The 23,098-nt window shown below is 37.1% G+C and overlaps 1 protein-coding gene across 1 annotated transcript in view; it reads right to left on the bottom strand.

Annotated features, from left to right (window-relative positions):
- LOC308702146 (uncharacterized protein) overlaps positions 1–22,377 on the bottom strand; it is a 100,167-nt gene extending 77,790 nt beyond the window's left edge. The window contains exons 1-4 of the mRNA XM_081384813.1: positions 21,802–22,377; positions 20,902–21,020; positions 373–480; positions 17–124 (exon numbers count right to left, since the gene is read on the bottom strand). Coding sequence (XP_081240939.1) covers positions 17–124; positions 373–480; positions 20,902–20,960 — 275 coding nt within the window. The 5' untranslated portion in view covers positions 20,961–21,020; positions 21,802–22,377. The remainder of the gene's footprint in view (positions 1–16; positions 125–372; positions 481–20,901; positions 21,021–21,801) is intronic.
- Between the last annotated feature and the right edge of the window lie 721 nt (positions 22,378–23,098).

The following is a 23,098-nucleotide window of genomic DNA, read 5'->3' as shown; positions in this document are numbered from 1 at the left end:
AAAGCACAAGAAATACCTTTTGGTAGATGATGGTGTTTTCTCACTGAAGTTTGGTTGGCCATGACCTTTTGAATGGTCACTCTTCACAGACACAGAGCTGGACACATGTGAATCAGATCTTTCACTAATGATGCAAGGATCAGAGAGGAAAATAAATTACTACAGGAGGTTTTGGTGGCCTTATCTTTCTCTGGTGAATCATGTATGCCCCACAGTGTCTGCCTGTGTAATTGTGCTACTGGAAATAAGCTCCAGACTGAAGTGAAACAGACATCTCCTTCTTGATTTGTTTTATTCAGTCAAGTTGCCTCACATACACCAAAGTGGAGAAATTAGCTAGCACAATGCTAAAATGTAAAGCACAAGAAATACCTTTTGGTAGATGATGGTGTTTTCTCACTGAAGTTTGGTTGGCCATGACCTTTTGAATGGTCACTCTTCACAGACACAGAGCTGGACACATGTGAGTCAGATCTTTCACTAATAACACCAAGAACACACAGAGAGAGAGAGAGAGAGAGAGAGAGAGAGAGAGAGAGAGAGAGAGAGAGAGAGAGAGAGAGAGAGAGAGAGAGAGAGAGAGAATTTGAAAAAAACTTTATTTACAATTTTAACAGTATCTTTTCACAATAAACTAACCATATAATACATTCAACACATTACACAAAGGATGTTAATACCTAATGAAAATACAAAGAAAAAACCAAATCACCTTCACAAACTGCACATAAAGCACCATGACTGCACCATATCATTTCAAAAGTTGAAAGATCTCTCATAGTTTTATAAAACCGAAAATCAATCAAAACTCTAGATTTTATCAAAGTTAAAAAACACACGTTCACATCATCGCTACCCTTTTGTTCCACTCTGTTTTTCCTGCTGATATAAATAGCCATTTTTGCTTGCCCTAAAATGAAATTCAACAATTGACAGGTAAAACGTTCTTTCTGAAAGTACTTAAAACCCAAAATAAAAGTCTCAATACAAAACGTTTCATTAAACCTACAAAACAATTCTTTTAATCTCATAAACAAAGGTTCTAATCTAAAACAATGCATAAAAGCATGGAAAACAGTCTCTCTTTGAAGACAGAAAGGGCAAACAGAATTAACTTCTGGATTCAGCAATGAAATAAAAGAATTAACAGCAATGGCCCCATGGAGAATTCTCCATTGTATATCACCAAACCTTTTAGACAATGGTGGCTTATATAATGATCTCCATTCAGGTTTTACATCATTTCTCAGTTTGAAAACAGAACGCCATGGTGTATCAGTTCTTTTTTCTAACGTTTTCTTATTAAAAACCAAAACACAGGCTCTATACAGTTTTTTTCCTTCACTTGACAAGAAATCTAAAAACAAAGATTCACCTGATTTCAGCAAAAAACCCATACCCTCTTCAAGATTGGGTTGAATAATCAAACACGGAAAGGGATCCTCAACATCAGGAGTACAAACCCCTTTAAAAAAATCTCTTAACAAGTGATCTTCTTCAACTGTAAAACATGATTTAAGTTTGACAAAAAAACGAGTTAATAAGCGAACAGATCTGATTCCTAAATGTTTGGATACGACATCCACATTCTCAAATTGAGGCCCAGTTAAAGTCAACAAATGTCCCAAAGTAAAAACCTTGGATCTCAGAAATATGGTGCTGAACCCCGGAAGATAGCAGTGAGTGGCAATGTCCAAACGAGCCCCAAGTATCAGTGGTTCCTGCAAAAGCCAGTGGAGAGAATATGAGTTCTCAGTCTTGTGAACACGAAAAAAACTCCACACCTTGAAAAGATTTCGATAGAAAGCAGGCAGTTCCGATAAATCCAATTTGGTTGGATCCATTAAAAAGAGGGATTTGTCCAGTCCGAAACCCCCAACAGTGTGCAAAATGGTGCAGCTCGCAGCACGCCAGCTGAAATCTGTAGAACCATCAAGTAATCTTTTTAAAAACTGTAACCGAAAAGCAGCCATTCTACTTTGTAAGTGAATCAAACCTTGCCCACCTTCATCTTTGGGGAGGTATAAAACACTCTGTGGGACCCAGTGCAGTTTGTCCCAAAAAAGTTAACAAGAGCAGCTTGAACTTCCGCTAAAAACTGTGGTGAAGGGTCTACACATGCCAATCTATGCCAAAGTGAAGATGCCACTAAGTTGTTGACAATGAGAGTTCGCCCCCTATAAGACATATTCGGTAATAACCATTTCCACTTATCCAATCGCCCCTTAACTTTTTCCATCAGCCCCTCCCAATTTTTTTGTAACACACTGTCATCCCCTAGATAAACTCCTAAATATTTTATACCCCCATTCCCCCAACACAACCCATCAGGAAGGCAAGGTTTACCATCAGACCATTGTCCCAACAATAAAGCATCACTTTTTTTCCAATTGACCTTTGCAGAAGACAACAGTCTAAATTCGTCAATTAAATTAAGTAAAATCTGCACATCACTTTGTCTGTTGATCATCACCATAATATCATCGGCATAGGCTGACAAACAAATTTTATTACTACAAACTGGTAAAAACAAACCACTTAATTGACCTCTTATCTGTTGAAGCAATGGCTCAATAGCCACGGAATACAACATTCCAGACAGGGAACAACCTTGTCTGATACCCCTGAGAACCTGAAAAGGAGCACATAAGCCACCATTTATTTTCAGCATACTCTCAACGTCACAATAGAGTACCCTAAGCATGTCTATAAAGTTCTTGCTAAAACCAAAAGCTGTTAAAGCACTCCACAAATATGAGTGCTCTACTCGGTCAAACGCCTTCTCCTGATCCAAAGATATCAAGCCACAGTCCAAATTTAACAATTTAGAAACGTAAAAAATATCCCGAATTAAAGAAATATTGTCGAATATAGATCTACCAGGGACACAGTACGTCTGGTCCGGATGGATAACCTGACCCAACACTCCAGCCAATCTGTTACCCAATGCCTTAGAAAGTATTTTATAATCACTGCAGAGAAGCGAGACAGGGCGCCAGTTCTTAATATCTGTAAGGTCCCCTTTTTTTGGAAGAAGAGTGATCACCGCTCTTCGGCAACTCAACGGCAACCCGCCCTTCGACAAGCTGTCCTTCAGTACCTCCAGCAGATCTACACCCAACTCCAACCAAAAAGCCTTATAGAAATATAAAAGGTATAGAAATGTTTGGCAGTGAACATAAAATAGCGCTATTTGCTGACGACGTTATATTATTTTTAAATAAATTAGACTCAACCATTCCGGCTTTAATTCAAATTATAGAGACATTTGGGAAAATCTCAGGGTATCGGATCAATAATTCAAAATCTTCAGTTATGTTGCTGAATGAAGAAGAAAGGAAAAGTCCTATCAGTAAGGTAGATATGTTTAATAATGTGGAAATTTTCACATATTTGGGAATTAAAATTACTCCAAAACTGGAAGACATAGTAACAAAAAATTATAATTCAATTTTTGAGAATACAGTGACGCTGGTTGAAAGATGGGCTTCTTTACCGTTGTCTTTAATAGGAAGAATTAATATTTTAAAAATGAATATCTTACCTAAATTTTTGTACCTATTTCAGAATATACCGATCACACCTCCTAGTAATCTGTTTTCTAGACTTAAAAAGTTAATTATTAAATTCATATGGAACAATAGAAGATCCAGAATTAGATTATCTCTTTTATATTTGCCATTTGATAGGGGGGGGCTTCAATGCCCTAATTTTAAAGAGTATTATACTGCTGCCCAGTTAAGATCTATCATGTTTTTCTTCTCAACATCTAATGAACAACCCGTATGGGTAGAAATGGAAAAAAACTCTATTCCGAATAAAATACCCTTGGAATCATACTTATATGATTTAGACCGTAAAATCTTACAGAAAATGAAGGGTAATGTTACGAATCCAATGGTTTTAAATATGGTAAGGGTATGGCATGAGACGCAGAGATATTTGAATATCTCCTATTCGAGTGAGATATCTCGTTACTGTCCAATATGGGGAAATCCTAAGTTTAGTCCCGGAAAAGTAGATGTAGGTTTTAAGACGTGGGCAGAAAAAGGTATTAAAAATATAAAAGATTTATATAAGGAAGATAATCTTATGTCATTTCAAGAATTGAGTAATACATTTGATATACCTAAAAGTCATTTTTTTAGGTACTTACAGATAAGAAGTTTCATTTTATCATTTCAAAAAAGAACTGGAAATATACCACCATTATCAGTTTTGGAAAGAGTAGTCACCAAAGATTGTTATGATAAAGGTCGGATTTCACTTCTGTATAATATGTTGGTAGAGGGCTCCCCGGAATCTTCTAACTCTCGTTTAGGAGCATGGAGTAAGGATCTTAACGAGGAGATCACACCAGATGAATGGAGTGATATTTGTCAAGATGCTCAAGTACAAACAGTTAACACAAGATTAAAGTTGTTGCAATATAATTGGCTTATGCGAGTATACATAACTCCAGTATTATCAAACAAATTTAATGAAAATATACCAGATACATGTCCCAAGTGTAATGTTTGTAAAGGTACCTATTTTCATTGTATATGGGAATGTGAAGAAATATCGAAATTCTGGAAAGAAGTGCATAATATGATTGGTAAAATATTAAATGTGAGTCTTCCTTTTAGACCAAGGATTTTTCTACTGCATTTGTATCCTAAGCTTAAGTCAAAGGAATGTGTCTTTATTTCTATGTGTATCTTACAAGCTAAACGCCTCATTGCATTACAATGGAAGAATCTAGAACCACCCAGCATAAAAAGGTGGCTCAGGGAGATGGTACTGAATATGTCAATGGAGAAAATAACATATATTATTAAAGGAAAGGGTAAGACTTTTGAAGATGTTTGGAATCCCTTTAGATCCTTCATAGAGAAGGAGGATAGTGACATGTTTAAGGAGACAATTGAAGATATGTAAGATTATAGGATGTATTTGTATTAGGAGGCCTGAATAGTTTGTATGTGTGTGTTTTTTTTTTTTTTTTTTTTTTTTTTAATTATTATTATTATTTATTTATTTATTTATTTATTTATTTTTTTTTTTTTTTTTTTTTTGTGTGTGTTTTAATTCATTAGTCTTGAGGATGTGAGTCCTGTACAAATTGAGTTTTGCTAAGTTAATGCGAAGACATCAATGTGTCTATACTGCATTTTGTATTTTGTATGTTTGTTTCTGGTGTGTGTATTATATGTTGTTAAAAAGTTAAAAAAAAAAAAAAAAAAAAGCCTTATAGAAATCAACCGGGAGGCCATCCACTCCTGGTGCCCTCCCAGACTCCATGCTTTGCAGGGCCTTATAGAGCTCTTCCAGGGTCAGCACTCCTTCAAGTTCATCATTACCCTCCTCTGACACCTTTGGTAGGCTGTCAAGGAAAACGTTGTCCACACAACACTCTGACTTGAGCTCACTCCTATACAGATTTTGATAAAACTGTACTGCCCTTCCTCGAATACCAGCAGGATCCGACAATAAAACTCCATCTTCGGAGCGCAATCCATGAATAAACCGTTTCTGCCCGTTCTTTTTTTCCAGATTGAAAAAGTATTGGGATGGTGCATCCATCTGGTCAATGCTTTGAAAGCGTGAACGGACCAGAGCCCCCTGTACTTTATGCCCCAGTAGATCAGCTAACTGAGCTTTCTTCTTTGAGCAGGCTTCTAAATAATGAATCTCGCCAGTAGATTGAGCCAAATTTTGAAATTCAATTATCTCTCTTTCCAAAAACTCTAAAGAACGAGTCAACTCCTTAGTAACGTTGTGAGTATACTGTTGAGTAAATTGTCTTACTTTTATCTTACCAACATCCCACCACTGTTGCAATGAATAAAAAAAAGACTTCTTTATTCTGTGGGCTTCCCAGAAATACTTAAATGATTCCTTAAAAAAATTATCATTTAGCAAATTAGTATTAAAATGCCAGTATGCGCTTTTTGGTTTTATTGAGCTTAAAATAAGCTTACAGTGCACCATACTGTGATCTGAAAAACTTACTGGTGTTATATAACATTTATTGAAAATACTAAGATGGTGATTAAAACTGTAAAATCTGTCCAGCCTAGCTAATGACATAACATTATCACGTGTGTGAACCCAAGTGTACTGTCTCTCATTACCATTTAAAGATCTCCAAACATCACATAAATCATACTTTTTAATAATATGAATAAAACGTTTACGCGACGCCAAATGAGGCTCAATGTGATTTCGATCTAAATTATGCTCAGTACAATTGAAATCACCACCTAGGAACAAAAAGTCTTCAGGGCAACAGTTTTGTAGAGTTGAACACAGTATGTCTAAAAAAACATTCTTTCAACTGGTGCAGTTGGAACATATACACAAATAAAAATAAACACATAACTTTCGACAACAGCTCTAACTTTTAAAAGCCTACCTTTTACTATTTCATCAACATCATAAGAAATAGGACTAAAATCCTTTGTGAATAAAATGGCAACTCCCCCACTTATTGAAGTGTTATGGCTTAACACAGGGATGCCATCAAACTCCCTCGCCCAATCAGCAGCATTTTTCAAGTCGCTATGAGTTTCTTGTAACAAAACAACATCAATATCTTTCTGTTTAATTACTTCATATATTGTAGCTCTTTTTCTAGAATCTCTTGCACCGTTAACATTCAAAGTAGCTACATGCACTTCACTCATAAAAAAGAAAAAAGAAAAGAAAAAACAAAACACCCAAATAGCCAAAAAACATCAGCCATTCTAATTTTAAAATTAACAGACATCATTGTTTAAAACAGTATTGAGATTCCTCACAATTTTCTTAAGTCGATAGACCTCTTTGTTTGTAAAGCAACTCTCTGCCATTAGGCTTCTTGCTTTTTCAGTGAACTGTTTGACATCAGGAAAATATTCCTGCACATTCACACCTCTTTTATTTTTTGTTGATCTAAGGAATAACTTAATATCATCAAGTCCATAATCCCGACCAATGAACTCCCCCTGAGAAAGTGTCATACTAGAGTCAGAAGACCCACCATCACTTTCTGTATCCTGATCCATATCGTCTTGCACTTTACTCGTTTTACTTATTTTGGCATCAAACATTTTTTTAACCATCTTCCTTTTATGAGGCATTTTGAAAAAATGCTCTTCCTCCACACAATCCGTCGCACAAGCCTCTTGCAATATCACTGAACTATTCTCTAAAGCACTTTCATTTTGCTCATCTCCTTTATCCTCAGAAAACTGTGCCACGCTCGGTAAATCTTTGACACTAGCCTCTGAAAGTGTTTTGGTGCGTATCGTCCCCGAGTGTTCACACTGCAGTGAAGTCGACGCAACAACACTCTCACCGGGAACGATCGTAGCCGTCACCGCCACAGCCGAGCTTGGCCCTGGCAATACCTCCTCAACTATGTCAGCAACACCAAAAGCACCACCACCACCCTCAGTATTCTCATTCACAACGTTTGCTTCCCTTCCTGAAACTTTGTCAGGACAATTGCGAATTAAATGTCCAGATTTACCACAACTAAAACATTTCGCGGTAGTGACGAAAATAACGTATTCAAAATTGTCAATTCGAAAATTTAGCGTCATGTCTAGCTCGACATCATCTTGAATAATCATATACGCGAATCTCCTGAACGAAACAATGTGTTTCAACAGAGGTGATCCGCTATTGATTGGGATCTTTTTAATCGGAGATACTAACTTTCCATACCGGGATAAAGCTTGTGCCAAAATTTCATCACTTACGAACGGTGGAACATTCGACAAAGTGACTCTCTTAGCTGGTAATGAAAGAGGAAGAACAGAGACAAAATCACCACCAATGACTATTCCGTGCTCAACTACTTCATTGACTTTATCTACGGTATTAAGAAACACATTCATTCGGCACTATTCATTCTGGAGGCGGATAGCACACTCTCATGCCCCACAACCTCACCAATGGCAAGACAACATTCCTCCACACTCACCGCGGCGGCAACTTTAACTGCATTACGCCGCGTGAGTGAACTCAAAACCTGCACACGTGGGGCCGACATGCTTCCCCGATAAAGTGGATGGCACGCGGCCCAACAAAGAACCAAAAATACTAAATAGAAAAGACCAGAAAAACAGCAAGGGGAAGAAAATAGAAAACAGCTTCACTCACAAGCCCTCCAGCCAACGCTCACACACTCCGTCAACTCGCACTCAGACACACCGGAAGTGAGAGAGAGAGAGAGAGAGAGAGAGAGAGAGAGAGAGAGAGAGAGAGAGAGAGAGAGAGAGAGAGAGAGAGAGAGAGAGAGAGAGGGGTTCAAAAATTCTTTTATTTTACATTTCAAAACTCATACATTCATGTACTCATTCTAAAATAGTTCTACATTATTAAATTAGATTTTATATAAACCCACAGATATATATAACAAAAGTAAAAATAAAATTAAAAGTTCAAAACCATCGCATCATCATAAATAGTGCATAAAATGTTATCAACACACCATATTTCAATAAAACTCCTTACATTATTAACCATATTATAATATGCATACTCTACTTTAAGCCTTCCTGCTACTAATTTCCTAAACATAACTTCAGGGTCCGTAGATGTCAATTGCAAGCCTTTGTTCTTCCTGGTTTTCCACACTGCCAATTTTGCAGTCCCAATCAAATAACTCAATAAACACACTTTCTTCCTTGTCAAAAATGCATACTTTAACCCTCCAATAAACACTTCATCCGAAAAAGCCTCGTTAAGTTCCCTGAACCATGCCTTAAGAAGGTTAAAAAGACTTTGCAGCCTATCACATCTTAAAAACAAATGTTCTAAATCCTCCTCTTCTCCACAAAACCTACATTCCCCACCCACTGCTGGATTCAAGTGTGCCACATGTCTGTCTGTAGCTATTGCCCTGTGAATAATCCTCCATTGTAGATCAGCTGTTCGCTTCTCCACTGGAGGTTTATACAGTGCTCTCCATCTGTCCCTCACAAGGAACTCTGGGGTCAACAGACCTGGCCACCCAGAGGTTTTAACTCTCCTGAGTGATTCCTGATGTATGATCTTCACCGTAACGTGATAAATGGCCTTCTTTGATGTAGACTCTAAGAGTTCTATTTGAGGAACCTTAAAAGACAAAATTGAACCAACGTCCACACCTTCCAGATCTTCCTTACTTGCGGGAGTTATTTTTATCTTTGGGAATCCTTTCTCATTGGTCTCCTTTCTTGCGATGATCTCTCTGTAGCTGCTTGGTATTACATTCAAAATTTCCTCCATTAGTTTTGCTGTAAGTCTTATGACCGTAATCCTGTCACCTCTCTGAGGGTCTCTGCCGATCTCCATCCATTATTATCCAAGAGGTGCCCCAGTTTTACAATGTTATTCCTTAGTAAGCATGTTCGTATACTCACAGAAGATAACATCCTTGTCTGGATCATTGGATTAAAAAACAAGGGTTCTTCAGTAACCCATTGTCCATTAGGATCAATGTCCCGCTCCACTTTAAAAACAGTTCTCCAGACCTTTAACATAGCCTTATAAAAGGGAGTAAGCTCAGACAAGCTCACCTCCTCCAGTTTTATTAGGAATAAATGTTTGTCCAATCCCAGTCCTCCTGCTCTCTGTAGCAAAGCACAAGCAGTTTGGGCCCAAGTCAAGTCCTTATGATAGAGGAGTCTCTGTGCTGCCTGTATCCTGAAGGCACTGATACGACTCCTCACATCCACCAACCCCTGGCCACCTTCATGGACAGGTAAATACAGTGCTGCTGCCCGGATCCAGTGCTGCCCACTCCAGAAGAAATCCACCAATGCTCTTTGTATACGGCAGATCAGTTCATCAGGTGGCTCCATAACAATAAACTTGTGCCACAGTGTAGAGGCAGCTAGGTTATTAATAACCAAAACTCGCCCTCTATACGACAACTGTGGTAATAGCCATTTCCATTTAGACAATCGGGCAATCACTTTTTCCAGCATTCCCTCCCAATTCTTCATCTGAAATTGACTATTCCCTAAATATACACCTAAAACTTTTAGCCCTTCCCTGCCCCATTTTAAACCACCAGGAAGCTGCGGGGGTCTTTTCCCCATCCACTGTCCAATAATGAAACCCTCACTTTTCCCCCAATTTAATCTAGCTGAGGACGCCTTCTCATATTGCTCAATGATCTTCGTTAAAACTGTAACATCATCCTGGCCTTTAATAAAAACAGTAACGTCATCAGCATAAGCCGATACAGACACTATAGAACTTATGTCTCCATTTGGGATTAAGACTCCACTGAGATTTCTCCTTAACCTGCACAAAAGAGGTTCAATGACGAGACTAACTGTCCTGAAAGTGGGCAGCCTTGTCTAATTCCTCTAGAAACAGGTATTGGTGCACTTAAACCACCACCAGCTTTTACAAGAACAACTGCATTTGAATACAACAATTGAATATATGAAATAAAATTTTCGACAAAGCCAAAATGCTGTAAAACATTATAGAGATACCCATGGTCAACTCTATCAAATGCTTTCTCCTGATCTAGAGAAAGAATACCAATTTCAGAATTATTCAATTGACTTAATTCAATAACATCACGTAATAAGGAGATATTGTCCATTATAGATCTTTCAGGAATGCAGTACGTCTGATCCTTCTGCACCAATAAACCCAGATAACACTTCAACCTGTTAGCCAAACATTTTGAGAATATTTTGTAGTCAACACACAACAATGACACTGGTCTCCAATTTTTTAAAAGTCCCAGATCTCCTTTTTTTGGAAGTAATGAAAGTACTGCCCGACTACAACTTGTGGGAAGTTTTTTTCTTTGGCAACATTCAGAAAGTACCTCGTAAAAGTCTTCTCCTAAAATACCCCAAAAACATTGATAGAATTCGGCAGTCAGTCCATCAATTCCTGGGGATCTACCTGTGGACAACTGCTGCATTGCCTCTGTAAGCTCTTGAAAAGTAATGTTCTCATCCAAAGTCTTTCTCTGTTCACTCTTAATCTTTGGTAGATCACGAAGTAGATCTTCAGCGCTTTCATGATTATAGTTTTCAGAAGCATATAATTGTGAGTAGAAATCCACAGACATCTTCCTTATTTCAGCAGGATCTGTTGTTATCGAACCATCATGACGACGAAGATGATACATTTGCTTCTGCGTTGTACTTTTCTTTTCAAGATTGAAAAAAAATGTGCTAGGGGTGTCCATGTCTTTAATAGAGCAAAACCTTGCCCTTATTAGAGCTGTCTTTACTTGCTCTTGTAGAAAAGTCCCAAGCTCTTTATTTTTCTTTTGTAGAGCATCATCATGCACAAGTTCATTGTTATTATTAAAAATGTCATGTTCTAGAAGTTCAATGTCTCTTTGTAGTCTTTTCACAGTATCCCTCACCACTGATCCAATATGAGATGAATAATTCTGACACAACATCCTTATGTTAACTTTACCCACATCCCACCACTGATTGAGATTCTCAAATGAACATTTCCTCGTTTTCCAGTTCTTCCAGAATAAAACAAATGAATCACAAAAATGAATGTCTTGCAGCAATTTAGCATTAAAATGCCAGTAATAAATAGGTTTTGACATATTTTTTAAATTAAAATCAAAAATAACCATGTGATGGTCTGAAAAACCATTAGGTAAAATAGAAGTATTCATCACCCTATTATTCCATACTTTACCCAAATAAAATCTATCTAATCTTGCACCACTAACTCTATTATCATTTACTTTAAGCCATGTATATTGTCTAGTTCTTTTATTTATCATTCTCCACACATCTATTAATTCAAATTCATTTAATACTTTTGTCAACATCATGCTTGATTGACTGTGTGGCTCTTCTCCATTTCTATCAATTGTAAAGTCTGTGGTGCAATTCCAATCTCCTCCCACAACAATACACACATTACTATCAATTGTCTTAATTAACCTTGCCATTTTCATAAAAAAATCCATCCTCTCAGACCCATTATTTGGGGCATAAACATTCATGAGCACAAGTTCCATTCCTCCAACCTCAATTTTAGTTAACAAAAGTCTACCTTTTATAACCTCATCTACAGTTAGAACATTAACATTGATATTTTTCGAAAATAAAATAGCTACCCCTGCGCTGTTATTTGTCCCATGACTTAAAGTGAGCTTCCCTTCCCACCACATGCTCCATTCATTTTCATTATCATTATCAGTATGTGTTTCTTGTAAAAAAGCTACATCAACCCGGTTAATTTAAAAAAACTCTGAAATCATTGCCAATTTTGTCCTATCTCTACCTCCATTTATATTCAAGGAGCCCACCCTTAAAAGCCCCATAAGAAAAAAGAAGAAAAAGAGACAGGACAGGTACAAATATGACACACAAAGTTTAGAAATCACCAGGTGCAACTTCTTCATTTTACTTTTTTAAAAGCATGCATTTTATCCTTCCTTAACCTTGTTATCATTTTCTTCAGACGAAATCTCTTTTTTTTATCTAAAGCTTCGTAACTGACTGTTTTCTGCAGCGACAATACAGACCCAATGAATTTATCCGTGTCTGGAAAAAAATCCTTAACTTCCACTACTTTTCCAAATGTTCCATCCAAAAAATTATTAATTTCCTGCAATGTGTACGTATCATCCAAAACCTGTGAACCTATCTCAGAAATATCAGAGACCGAATCATCATCTCTTATCTCTTTATCCTCAGACGTTTCAACACATCCAGATGTCCCTGCCACTTCATTATCCACAGTTCCATTAACTTCAGCCTTTTCATTTTGTTTGGACAAACCAGATTTTTCACCTTTCTCACTAAACTCATCATCATCATTGTCAACATTGTCAACAACATCCTCAGTTTGCTTAGCACTTTGAGCTCTACCGTCACTAGTCTCTCCAGCATGAGACTGTTTTGCGGTCTGAGATCCATTTGCTACATCAGCAGCATCACTAGGGCCTGCAGCCTCCTCACTATTTTGAGCTTTATGTGGACACGCCATCCTTTTATGGCCCACATCTCCACACTCAAAACACTTCATACTTCCAGAGTTTGCATACACCATGTATGCCTTTCCTTCATGCCATACTCTGAAAGAAATGTCTAATTCCTGCTCATTCAAAAACATGAACACCTGCCACCTAAACGACATAACATGCTTTAATGCTGCATTTTTACAACGAAGTGGAACCATTTTAATTGCGCTAGCAAACTTTCCATAACGAACTAATCCCCGCTCAATCTCATCATTATGAATGAATGGGGGCACGTTCGAGATAGTTATTCGTGTCGTCGGCGTAATCAGCGGTGAAACATTAATAAAATCGCCACTTACCACAATTCCGTTGGTAATGAGGCGATTAGCTATCTCTTCCTCCTTTACAAAAACCACAACGGCCTTATTCATCCTCGAAGCTGAAGAAATGTTCTCAAAGCCGATCTGCTCTCCGACTGCGACTAGCACGTCTTCCACATCCACACCTGCCGCGGGAACACACCTGATTCCGTTACGCAGAGACACAGGTGGCGGTGGCTCTCCCCCGTCCGGGAACGACGCCATCCCAACACCGTCCCAAGAAAAAAAGACTAAACTCAACTTAATCTACTTTCCAAAATCAACTGTTATACCCCAAATTTTAAAGGTGAAAAATAAGGAAAAAAGTAAATAACAGTCACCCTCTCCCCTTACGAATCCCCCACACACACCCAAACTCTCCCAGCGTACACCGGAAGTGAGAGAGAGAGAGAGAGAGAGAGAGAGAGAGAGAGAGAGAGATTTTTATAGCACTTTATTAAATCATTTAAAACAAATTAACAAACATACACTTTACTCAAGACATTTAGCAAAAATTAATTCACCATCTCTAACAAAGCACAACATTTCTTTGCAATTCCATACATTTTTAAATTCCTCTATATTCTTCATGGTTTTATAAAATAAAAAATCAAATCTAATTCTTACTTTTATTAAACTCTTAAAAACTTGTACGACATCCCGACCAACTTCACCATCTATTTTTTCCTTTCTTGTCAAGTAAATAGCCATTTTCGCTTTTCCAATCACAAAATTAACAAGCTGCCCTTTTTTTCTCTTTTTTTTTCCCAAAACTTGAAACCAAAGATAAAACCAACCTTTGAAAACACTACTTTAAACCCCACAAACATGAAATTAAGCATCAAAAACAAGTTTTTAAGCCTGTCACAATGTACAAAACAGTGAAAAATAGTTTCCCTCTGATCACAAAAAGGACATTTGCTATCAATTGCTGAATTAATTATGCTAACAAACGCATTTACAGCAACAATACCGTGCAGTATTCTCCACTGCAAATCCCCATTTGCTTTGGTCAATGGTGGCTTGTATATACTTCTCCACACAGGTTTACAATCATTTTCAACACCAAAATGAACAGCCCATGGCGTTTTAACCCGCACTTTCAATTTTTCCTTGTTTAACATTTTAACACACAATTCATACAACTTTTTTCCATTCACAGAGCAAAAACACAACCTTTCCAAACCTTTTGTCCCAAGCAGCTGATGAGAACTTTCTTCTTCAGTAAACTCTGGTGAAATGTCCATGTTTGGAAAAATGTCATTTACTTCTGGTGCAGATCGTCCACTGCCAAATTCACTAATTAAAAGCTTATCTTCATCATTGAGAGTTTTTTTTAACATTGTCCAAGAAACGATCCACCACTCTCTGTGACTGGAGCCCCAAACATTGTGCCAGGGGCCTCATTTATAAAACTTTGCGTAGGATTTGCGTCATAAGTGGCGTACGGAAGAAACATAGGACGTGCGTACGCACAGAAATATTCAGATTTATAAAACCGTGCGCACGCACATCCTACGCAGTTTTCCCTTAATAAATCACAATCAATTCTAAATGTAGCGCAGCTTTTGCGGCTTCATGTCACGCCCATAGTTGCCCATAAATAGTCCGTGAAACGCCCACAAATTAATATTCATCGATTGCGAAATCATGGCAAACACAGAGAGGAAATCAAAAAACATAACTTCACTCAATGTGAAGTAGAAGTTATCATTGGCGAGGTGGAAAAGAGGAGAAAAATGTTGTTTGAAGGGCACAGTGTGGGCATTACTAATGCCAAAAAGGCACTTGAGTGGCAAAAGGTTGCAGACGCCGTAAATGCTGTAGCTTCACAACCTTGGACTGTGGCCGAAATAAAAAAGACATGGTCGGACATCAAAGTCGAGGCAAAAAAGCGTTTATAGCGCTCCATCGCCAGAGTGTGACAAGCTAGGCTACTGATGTCGGTTATAATCTACGTGGAAATGGGAAATAGTTCAGCGCAAATGTAATTTCTTGCAGCTTTCTGAATGGTTGAGACATAGCCTACGTCATACATTATTTTATCAAAATAAAACAAACTAAAGGCATATAGGCTTTGCATGAATACCATGATTCCGTAGCTGATGAAGAATTTTTTACTATGAAAATAACTTTCCCCAGTGGACAATTAATACATCTATTTATCTATCTATATATCTCCCTAATTATCTATCTATCTGTCTATCTTGCATCTATCTGCTCCGCCAGACGGACACATTGACGAGAATATCAGTTTTGTACATTATTTCGTTCTGTTTACCATATTATTCATAAGGATGAATTGCATAATATGCCAATATTAATGCAGAACATATTTCACTTTTCTTTTCGCAAATATGTGTTCATTTGCATTTCTGTTGTAATTTTCGTTGGATTTTGTTTGTTTTACACTGCAGATTGATCAAACGGCTGTTCGTGTAGGCTGTTAATAAGACTTGCTTTGTGAAGTCTTCATGTTAGGCTATTTATGAGAGGCAGTATTGCCATTTCTTTTACACAACGGTCTACTACAGTTTCCCACACTTTCACGTGTTTCTTCCATCTGCCGACGGTGTCGCCATTTCTCATTTCACCCGTTTTTGTGCGTACGCCTGGGTGAGAGCTTGCGTGAAGGACCGCACATTTTCCCGTCAAGTTTGCTTTTTATAAATACCAATTATTGCGTAGAGAGCGGCGTACGCCTTCTTTTGTGCGTACGCAACGTTTATAAATGAGGCCCCTGGGCATTCACGTCATCAAAGTCATTTCCAACAACCTCCAGCAATTGTCTTGAGGTGATCATTTTTCCTGTTATTAATAGTTTCATCATTCCAGGCATTGTTTGTCTGGCAACATCCAGTCTTGCACCCTTTTAACTAAAGGTTCTTCAAGAAGCCAATGAAGAGATGTCATAGGCATAGTCCTTACAGTTCTTACTAATGACCATGCTTTTAGAACACTACGGTAGTATAAGGGAAGGCCTTTTATGTCTCCCGCTTCACAGTTAATCCAAAAAAGACTTTTGTTTAACCCCAAACCTCCAATTTTTTCCAAAATAAAATGTATTCCTGCTTCCCATACATTACTTTGACCGTACAGCAGTTTCTGAACAAACTGTAATCTAAATGCTGTTTTACGGCTTTCTAGATGCAGAAGACCTTGTCCACCCTCATCCCTTGTTAGAAATAACACACACTGTGGCACCCAGTGCATCTTCTTATTCCAAAAGAAATCAACCATTAAAGCCTGGATTCTTGACAGAAGACCTGCAGGTGGCTCAAGTACTGCTACACGGTGCCACAATGTTGCTGCTACCAAATTGTTAATAATTAAGGAACGTCCTCTAAATGACATTTGTGGCAATAACCACCTCCATTTTTTAAGTCTTCCTTCAACCATCTCCATAACACCATCCCAATTTTTCATAATGGTTTGATCATCACCCAAATGGACTCCCAAATATTTAACACCCCCTGTAACCCATGACATTCCACCTGGTAAATTTGGTTTTCCTTGAATCCACCCACCTACTTCCAATACAGTACATTTAGCCCAGTTTACTCTTGCTGAAGATATTTTACCATACCTCTTTACCACCCCTTGGATTTTTTCCACATCACTACTTCCTTTAACTGCTATAATAACATCATCTGCATAAGCAGACAAACAAAAACTCTGTTCACTAGACAAAGACACTCCTTCTAAAATATCTCTTAATTTACATAAAAACAGTTCAATTGATATTGAATACAACATCCCTGACATTGCACAACCTTGCCTAATTCCCCTTTTAACTTTCAAAGGAACACTCAAGCCACCATTGACCTTAACTACACTTTCAATGTCACCATACAATACTTTAACCATTTCAATAAAAGTTGAAGGAAACCCCAAAAAATCAAGTGCATTCCATAAATATTGGTGTTCAATTCGGTCAAAGGCCTTTTCTTGGTCTAGCGAAATCATACCAAATTTCTTGCCTGTAATTTTTGCTATCTAAAAAATATCTCGAATTAAACCAATGTTTTCTGTGATTGATCTGCCCGGTACACAGTATGACTGATCCGCATGTATGATTTGCTCCATCACTATTCTCAAACTGTTGGCCAAAGTCTTTGATAATATCTTAAAATCAACACAAAGCAAGGACACGGGCCTCCAGTTTTTGATCTCTTTCAGATCTCCTTTCTTGGGTAAGAGGGTCAAAACTGCCCTCCTACAGCTCAAAGGCAGCTGTCCTCTGGCAATGCTGTCAGAGAAAACTTCCAGCAAGTCATTGCCCACCAAATCCCAGAAAGCTTTATAGAAATCAACCGTTAGACCATCTAACCCTGGAGCCCGACCGTTTTCCATGCTCATTAAAGCTGTATGCAATTCTCCCAGAGTCAGTTGGCTCACCATTTTTTCTTTTGCCTCCTCCTGCACTTGAGGTAGGCCTCCGAGAAACTCTTGTACCAGCTCTTGGTCCTCATTGTACTCACATTTGAACAAATCCTTATAAAACTCAGCAGCCCTCCTACGCACATCAGCAGTTCCAGTGAGCTCTTGCCCATTGGCTGACCGGAGACAATGAATGATTCTACTTTGGCCATTTTTCTTTTCCAAGCTGAAGAAAAACTTGGAAGGAGCATCCATTTCAGAAAAATGCTGAAAACGAGACCTGATCAATGCCCCCTGTGCTTTACTACCGAGCAGATCTCTTTATTCCGCTTTTTTTCCAATAAGAGAATTCACTTGATTTCCTGTAGAATCACATAAATTTTGCAGTTCTAAAATATCATTTTCCAAAATTCAATTTTTTTTAGACATATTCTGGGTGACATTGAAATTGTATTGTACACAGAGTTGTTGTATTTGTTTCTTTCCCAAATCCCACCACTGTTGTACACTTGAAAACATTGCCTTTTTAACCTTCTATTCCTTCCAAAAAAAACTCAAAACAATTCTTAAAATGTACATCTTGCAACAAAGCACTATTAAAAATCCAATATGCACTTTTTACTTTCAGAAACTTTAAGAATACACTTGCTATCACCATGGAATGGTCAGAAAAACAAACAGGGCTAATACAACATGTTTTTACAATTTGTACTTGATGTTTAAAACAATACAACTTATCCAGTCTTGCCATTGAAACAACCCTTTCTCTTATTTGTACCCATGTGTATTGTTTAACTTTACTATTCAAGTTTCTCCACACATCCACTAAATCATTAGTTTCAATAAAACGATTCAACGACAACCTGGAAGCTGTATGAGGTTCTAGATGGTTTCTATCTATATCCATCGCAGTACAATTAAAATCCCCTGCAATCAGGAGATAATGGTCAGGATCACAATTTTGCACAGTATTTAACAATGTTTCTAAAAACAGCAATCGCTCAGTTGCCATAACTGGAGCATACACGTTTATTAAAACAAATGTTGCAACATCAAATTTTGCCTTAACTTTTAAAAGTCTTCCTTCCACAATTGCTTCCACCTCATATGAGATTGGCAAACAATTTTTTGCAAAGAAAACTCCTACACCAGCACTTGTACTGTTTTTATGACTAAGAATAGCCGTACCCTCCCATTCTATTCTCCAATTCACTTCATTTATCATGTCACTATGGGTTTCTTGAGCAAAAAAAAAATATCTATATGTTTCATTTTCATTAATTGAAACAATTGACCCCTTTTTCTAATATCTCTTGCTCCATTCAGATTTAAAGTTGAAAACTTCAAATCAATCATAAATAAAATGTAAAAAAATTCCAATCATCAATTGCAAAAAAAAAAAACACACAAAAAAAAAAAAAACAGTAAAAGTTTTTCTTTTCATTTCAGTTAAATTTGATCTGCACGCATTTTTTGTACAATTTTTTTCAATCTGTGGACATCTTGACTTGATAGTCCTTCTTCCCCTCTTTCTCTCATTAAGAAATTTGCAGACTCAATGAAAATTTTACGATCCGGAAAGAAATTATCTATCACCACATTCCGTTTGCCTTTTGTAATGATCAAAAACCATTGTACCTTTTCAAGACTGTACCCACTAGGCCCTTGGCTCTCATTCAGAGACACCACAGTGTCTGAGGGATCTATTTCACAAGAACTGACCACAGAAACATCAGTAGATGAGTCATCAGAAGCGTCCTCCGAACTATTACCTTCCCCATCTTTTATTGACTCTTGGCTGTTCTTTAATTGTTTCTTCAATTTTGACCCCCCCTTCCTTTTGTTTGGATTTCCTTTTCACTACAGTGATTTTAAATACTAATTCTTCCTCCTCCATCATTATACTTTCCTCATCTATTATAGCTTCTACCACATCTTTTATCATTTCACCATCCAGTACTTTTGGATCAATCTCATTTCCCTTTTCCTTACCCTCAGTACTTTTTCCTTTATCCGTGTTTGCACTTTCACCAGACACTTGTGCACCTAAGGTTGGCTCTGCTTCTTTTTCAGCCTGAATCACATTTTGTTTATTTACATCCCTTTGGGGAGCATTGTTTTGCTCTGGACAAAAACGAACTTGATGTCCTGTGTTTGAACTTGATGTCCTACGAACATTTTGCTGTGTTTGACATTTGATTAGCTTAAAACAAAAAGTAATTTTATAATCCTGTCACTTCACAGAGATTCAATTGAAGTGTTTGGCCCTATGTCATGGTGCAAAAAATAGGTTGATTGTACTCCGAACCATCCCTTTAAAGGTCCCGTATTATGCCCCTTTTCACAAGATGTAAAATAAGTCTCTGATGTCCCCAGAGTGTGTATGTGAAGTTTCAGCTCAAAATACCCAACAGATAATTTTTTACAGCATGTTTAAATTGACATTTTTTGGGGCTCAGAAAAACGAGCTGTTTTAGTGTGTGCCCTATTATGCAAATAAGCTGCTGCTGGACGACACAGGGGGCGGAGCTTCATGAGCTCGCGCTCAGTCTCTCAGGACAATTTCATCTCACGGAATGATGATAATATCAGAAACTCTCATTAACGGTGTTCATTTCGAGTCGGACAATAATGCCTACAGAGTCAGAGTGCTGTATAGAGATGAAACAGGTATAGTTTAGTAGTTTAATTACGGTTATTATAACATATTTGTCATCTGCTTGTATGTATCCATTATTTATTAATAGCCTACAAGTCTGCTGTTTCGGACCAGGTCCGAATGATGATCAAACATGTACTGATGAGTTTAATAAAGTTTATTGTACATCACACAAAAGATGAAGCATCAGTTTTACTTCAGAAAATCACCTAAGAGCTGAGTAAACAGTAAGTTATAAGAAGTGCGCAAGTAACCAGTAGAGTTGAAGGAGCATTCCTGTGGGTGGAGGTTAGTCAAGAAACGGTTCTAGAGACATCATTAAAGAAGGAAGTAGAGGGATGTAGTCCAAACGAGCCGTTCACTGTAGTCGACTTGTTAAATAAAATATCTTGCTTGGCATTGAACTTTGAGCTTTATAATTTTACAGATATTATTTATGCTCTAACAGCAATATTACACACTAACTAAAGTTTGAAACATGGGATCACGAAGAACGGGACCTTTAAGGTTGGTGAGTATCAGAACCGTGCTTCACATAAGAGGAAAAATCTTGCAGGGTGAAGAATAGCATGTCTTACCTCAGTTTCTCTGAGAGACTCATCTTAGAGAGAGAGTCCTTTCCTCGCTCTTCTGACATACTGCAGCTAAACAACCAGTGCTAGATCAGCAGATGGGGATGGGATCAGCTCAACATGACCTGGAGATGACAATGTTACTGAGATGTTACAAACAAATATACTGCCATGTATTGCAACAAAATGGTCCTATGGTAATCATTTCAGATCATTCAATAAGATTAAACATTCTATATAAGAACATTATAGGAAACAGATATTAATATCACGCTTAAAACATTGAGGGGGCTTTTCTGTATTGCAGTTTAATATCATATACACTCATATTTATTTAAAATCTGTTTATTGTAACTTAAAGTTTACAATATATTTAATTATTTTCAAAATGTTTAAAATGTTCATTAAGAAGAACGTAACCTGAATTAAAAACACACATTTATTATATAATTCACTTCTGTGTGAACCGAATACTATATTAAGCAGATATTATATATTGGTTACAATTTTGTTTGACACGAATTAACATTCACTATATGATGTTGTTTTTCTGCCTATCTCTGAAAGTCTGACAAAAAATACATAGGCCTACTTTCGATTTCGCACCATCACAAAACACTAAATGTGTCTAAATGTAAAAGGAAACACCTTCTGAAACTTATTCGTTTTTAACGAATAAGTTAAAAACGAATTTAACATGGTGAATAAACGGCATGTTTTAACATCCAAGGCCTTCAACATATTTGTTATTTTCTAGCAGCTTCATCGTGTTTGGAGTAGCTAAAAACACTTCCGGAATAAACATGCCTGTTGTAACTTCGAATATAAATCAAAGTTTCACAAACAGTATAAAATGCCTACTTTATTTCCCTTAATACCTGTAATCGAGAAAGTATTCAAACTTACTTGAAGTCTTGTCTAAGTAGAGAATTTAGACTTTGACTTTCTGTTAAGATGGTTGCCTGTCACATCATAGTAAAATCAAAGACCAGTATCAGGCGGAAGAGATTCACCGTCTGAATATAAGCTTTAACGATTAACAACGTTGGCTTGTCATTCCGACTTTCTACTTTAACATAGAGCTCATCTCCAGCGGTAGGTTTTGGAGGATTGTAGAAATAGTCAGAGTCAGATCGTTAAAAAGAACGACTTCATGCAAACGTTTAGAAATACTGTTGAGATAATATTAGCTCTTCACTAAACGGTAACGTATTATTTTCTTGTAATACAAAATAATAAAATTAATATCCAAGCATGCTTGCATTGGCGGAACGAGTCACCGAAGCGCCGCCCAAACGGATCAGTTTAAGATATTATATTTCAATTCACTTAACTCCACTGATCATCTTTATTAGTTTACAAAAATTAGGCTACATGAACTCTCAACGTTAAGAAAATTATTTTAATCTTTTTTGCCGATATATTTCTCTGCGATGAGTGGATTTTTTCCCACCCGTTTAACACTTTCGGTTTCGTTCCTATAACCGAAATGCGCATGCTTTGCTCCATATAGCTTACTGTCTGTCATATGACCTTTTTAAATCCTCAGTGAGTCGCAAATCTATTGTGGCTGTAATGGCACTAGGACGAAAGCTGTTTTAAGGGATGATCAAACCAAATTTTGATTTATTTAGGCTAATTAAATTAATTATTATATCTTCTATAAATCTACATATATATCTGCATATTTTTAGTTATATTTATCTGCTAATGATGTTTTTGGCTCCTGGTTTTAAAATATGCAAATGTGATATTAGCATAAAATTTGATTTGCACCGTCACAATTTCCTTGGCGATCACATGGAGTGTATTTCAGCTCCTGCATTTTTAAATCTCAGTTCTTGAGATTTTCATTCATAAGATCATTAGCTATCATTAGAAACATGTTTATATCAGATAATAATAATAATAATAAGAAGATGATGATGATCGGACAAATAATACAATTATAAAGGAGCTGTCATATGCCTGTACTGATCATCAGCAGTGACGCGTTCTGTCAGCGCTGTGGCATTCTGGTTAAATGAATGACTTAACATTTTATTTTTGTCTTTATATTAGCCTGAATAGCATGTTTATTCTTTAACAGTTCTTCTCAAGACCTTTTTAAGTTTCAAGTCTATTATTTCAACAACAACAAAAATATGTTTTTACTTTATGTTTACAATTATGTGAATATAGTAACTTAAATACTAAGTGGTAA

The sequence above is a fragment of the Scardinius erythrophthalmus genome, assembly GCF_964197995.2.
Source record: "Scardinius erythrophthalmus genome assembly, chromosome: 14".
Lineage (NCBI taxonomy): Eukaryota > Metazoa > Chordata > Actinopteri > Cypriniformes > Leuciscidae > Scardinius > Scardinius erythrophthalmus.
This window is presented reverse-complemented; position numbering and strand designations above follow the sequence as displayed.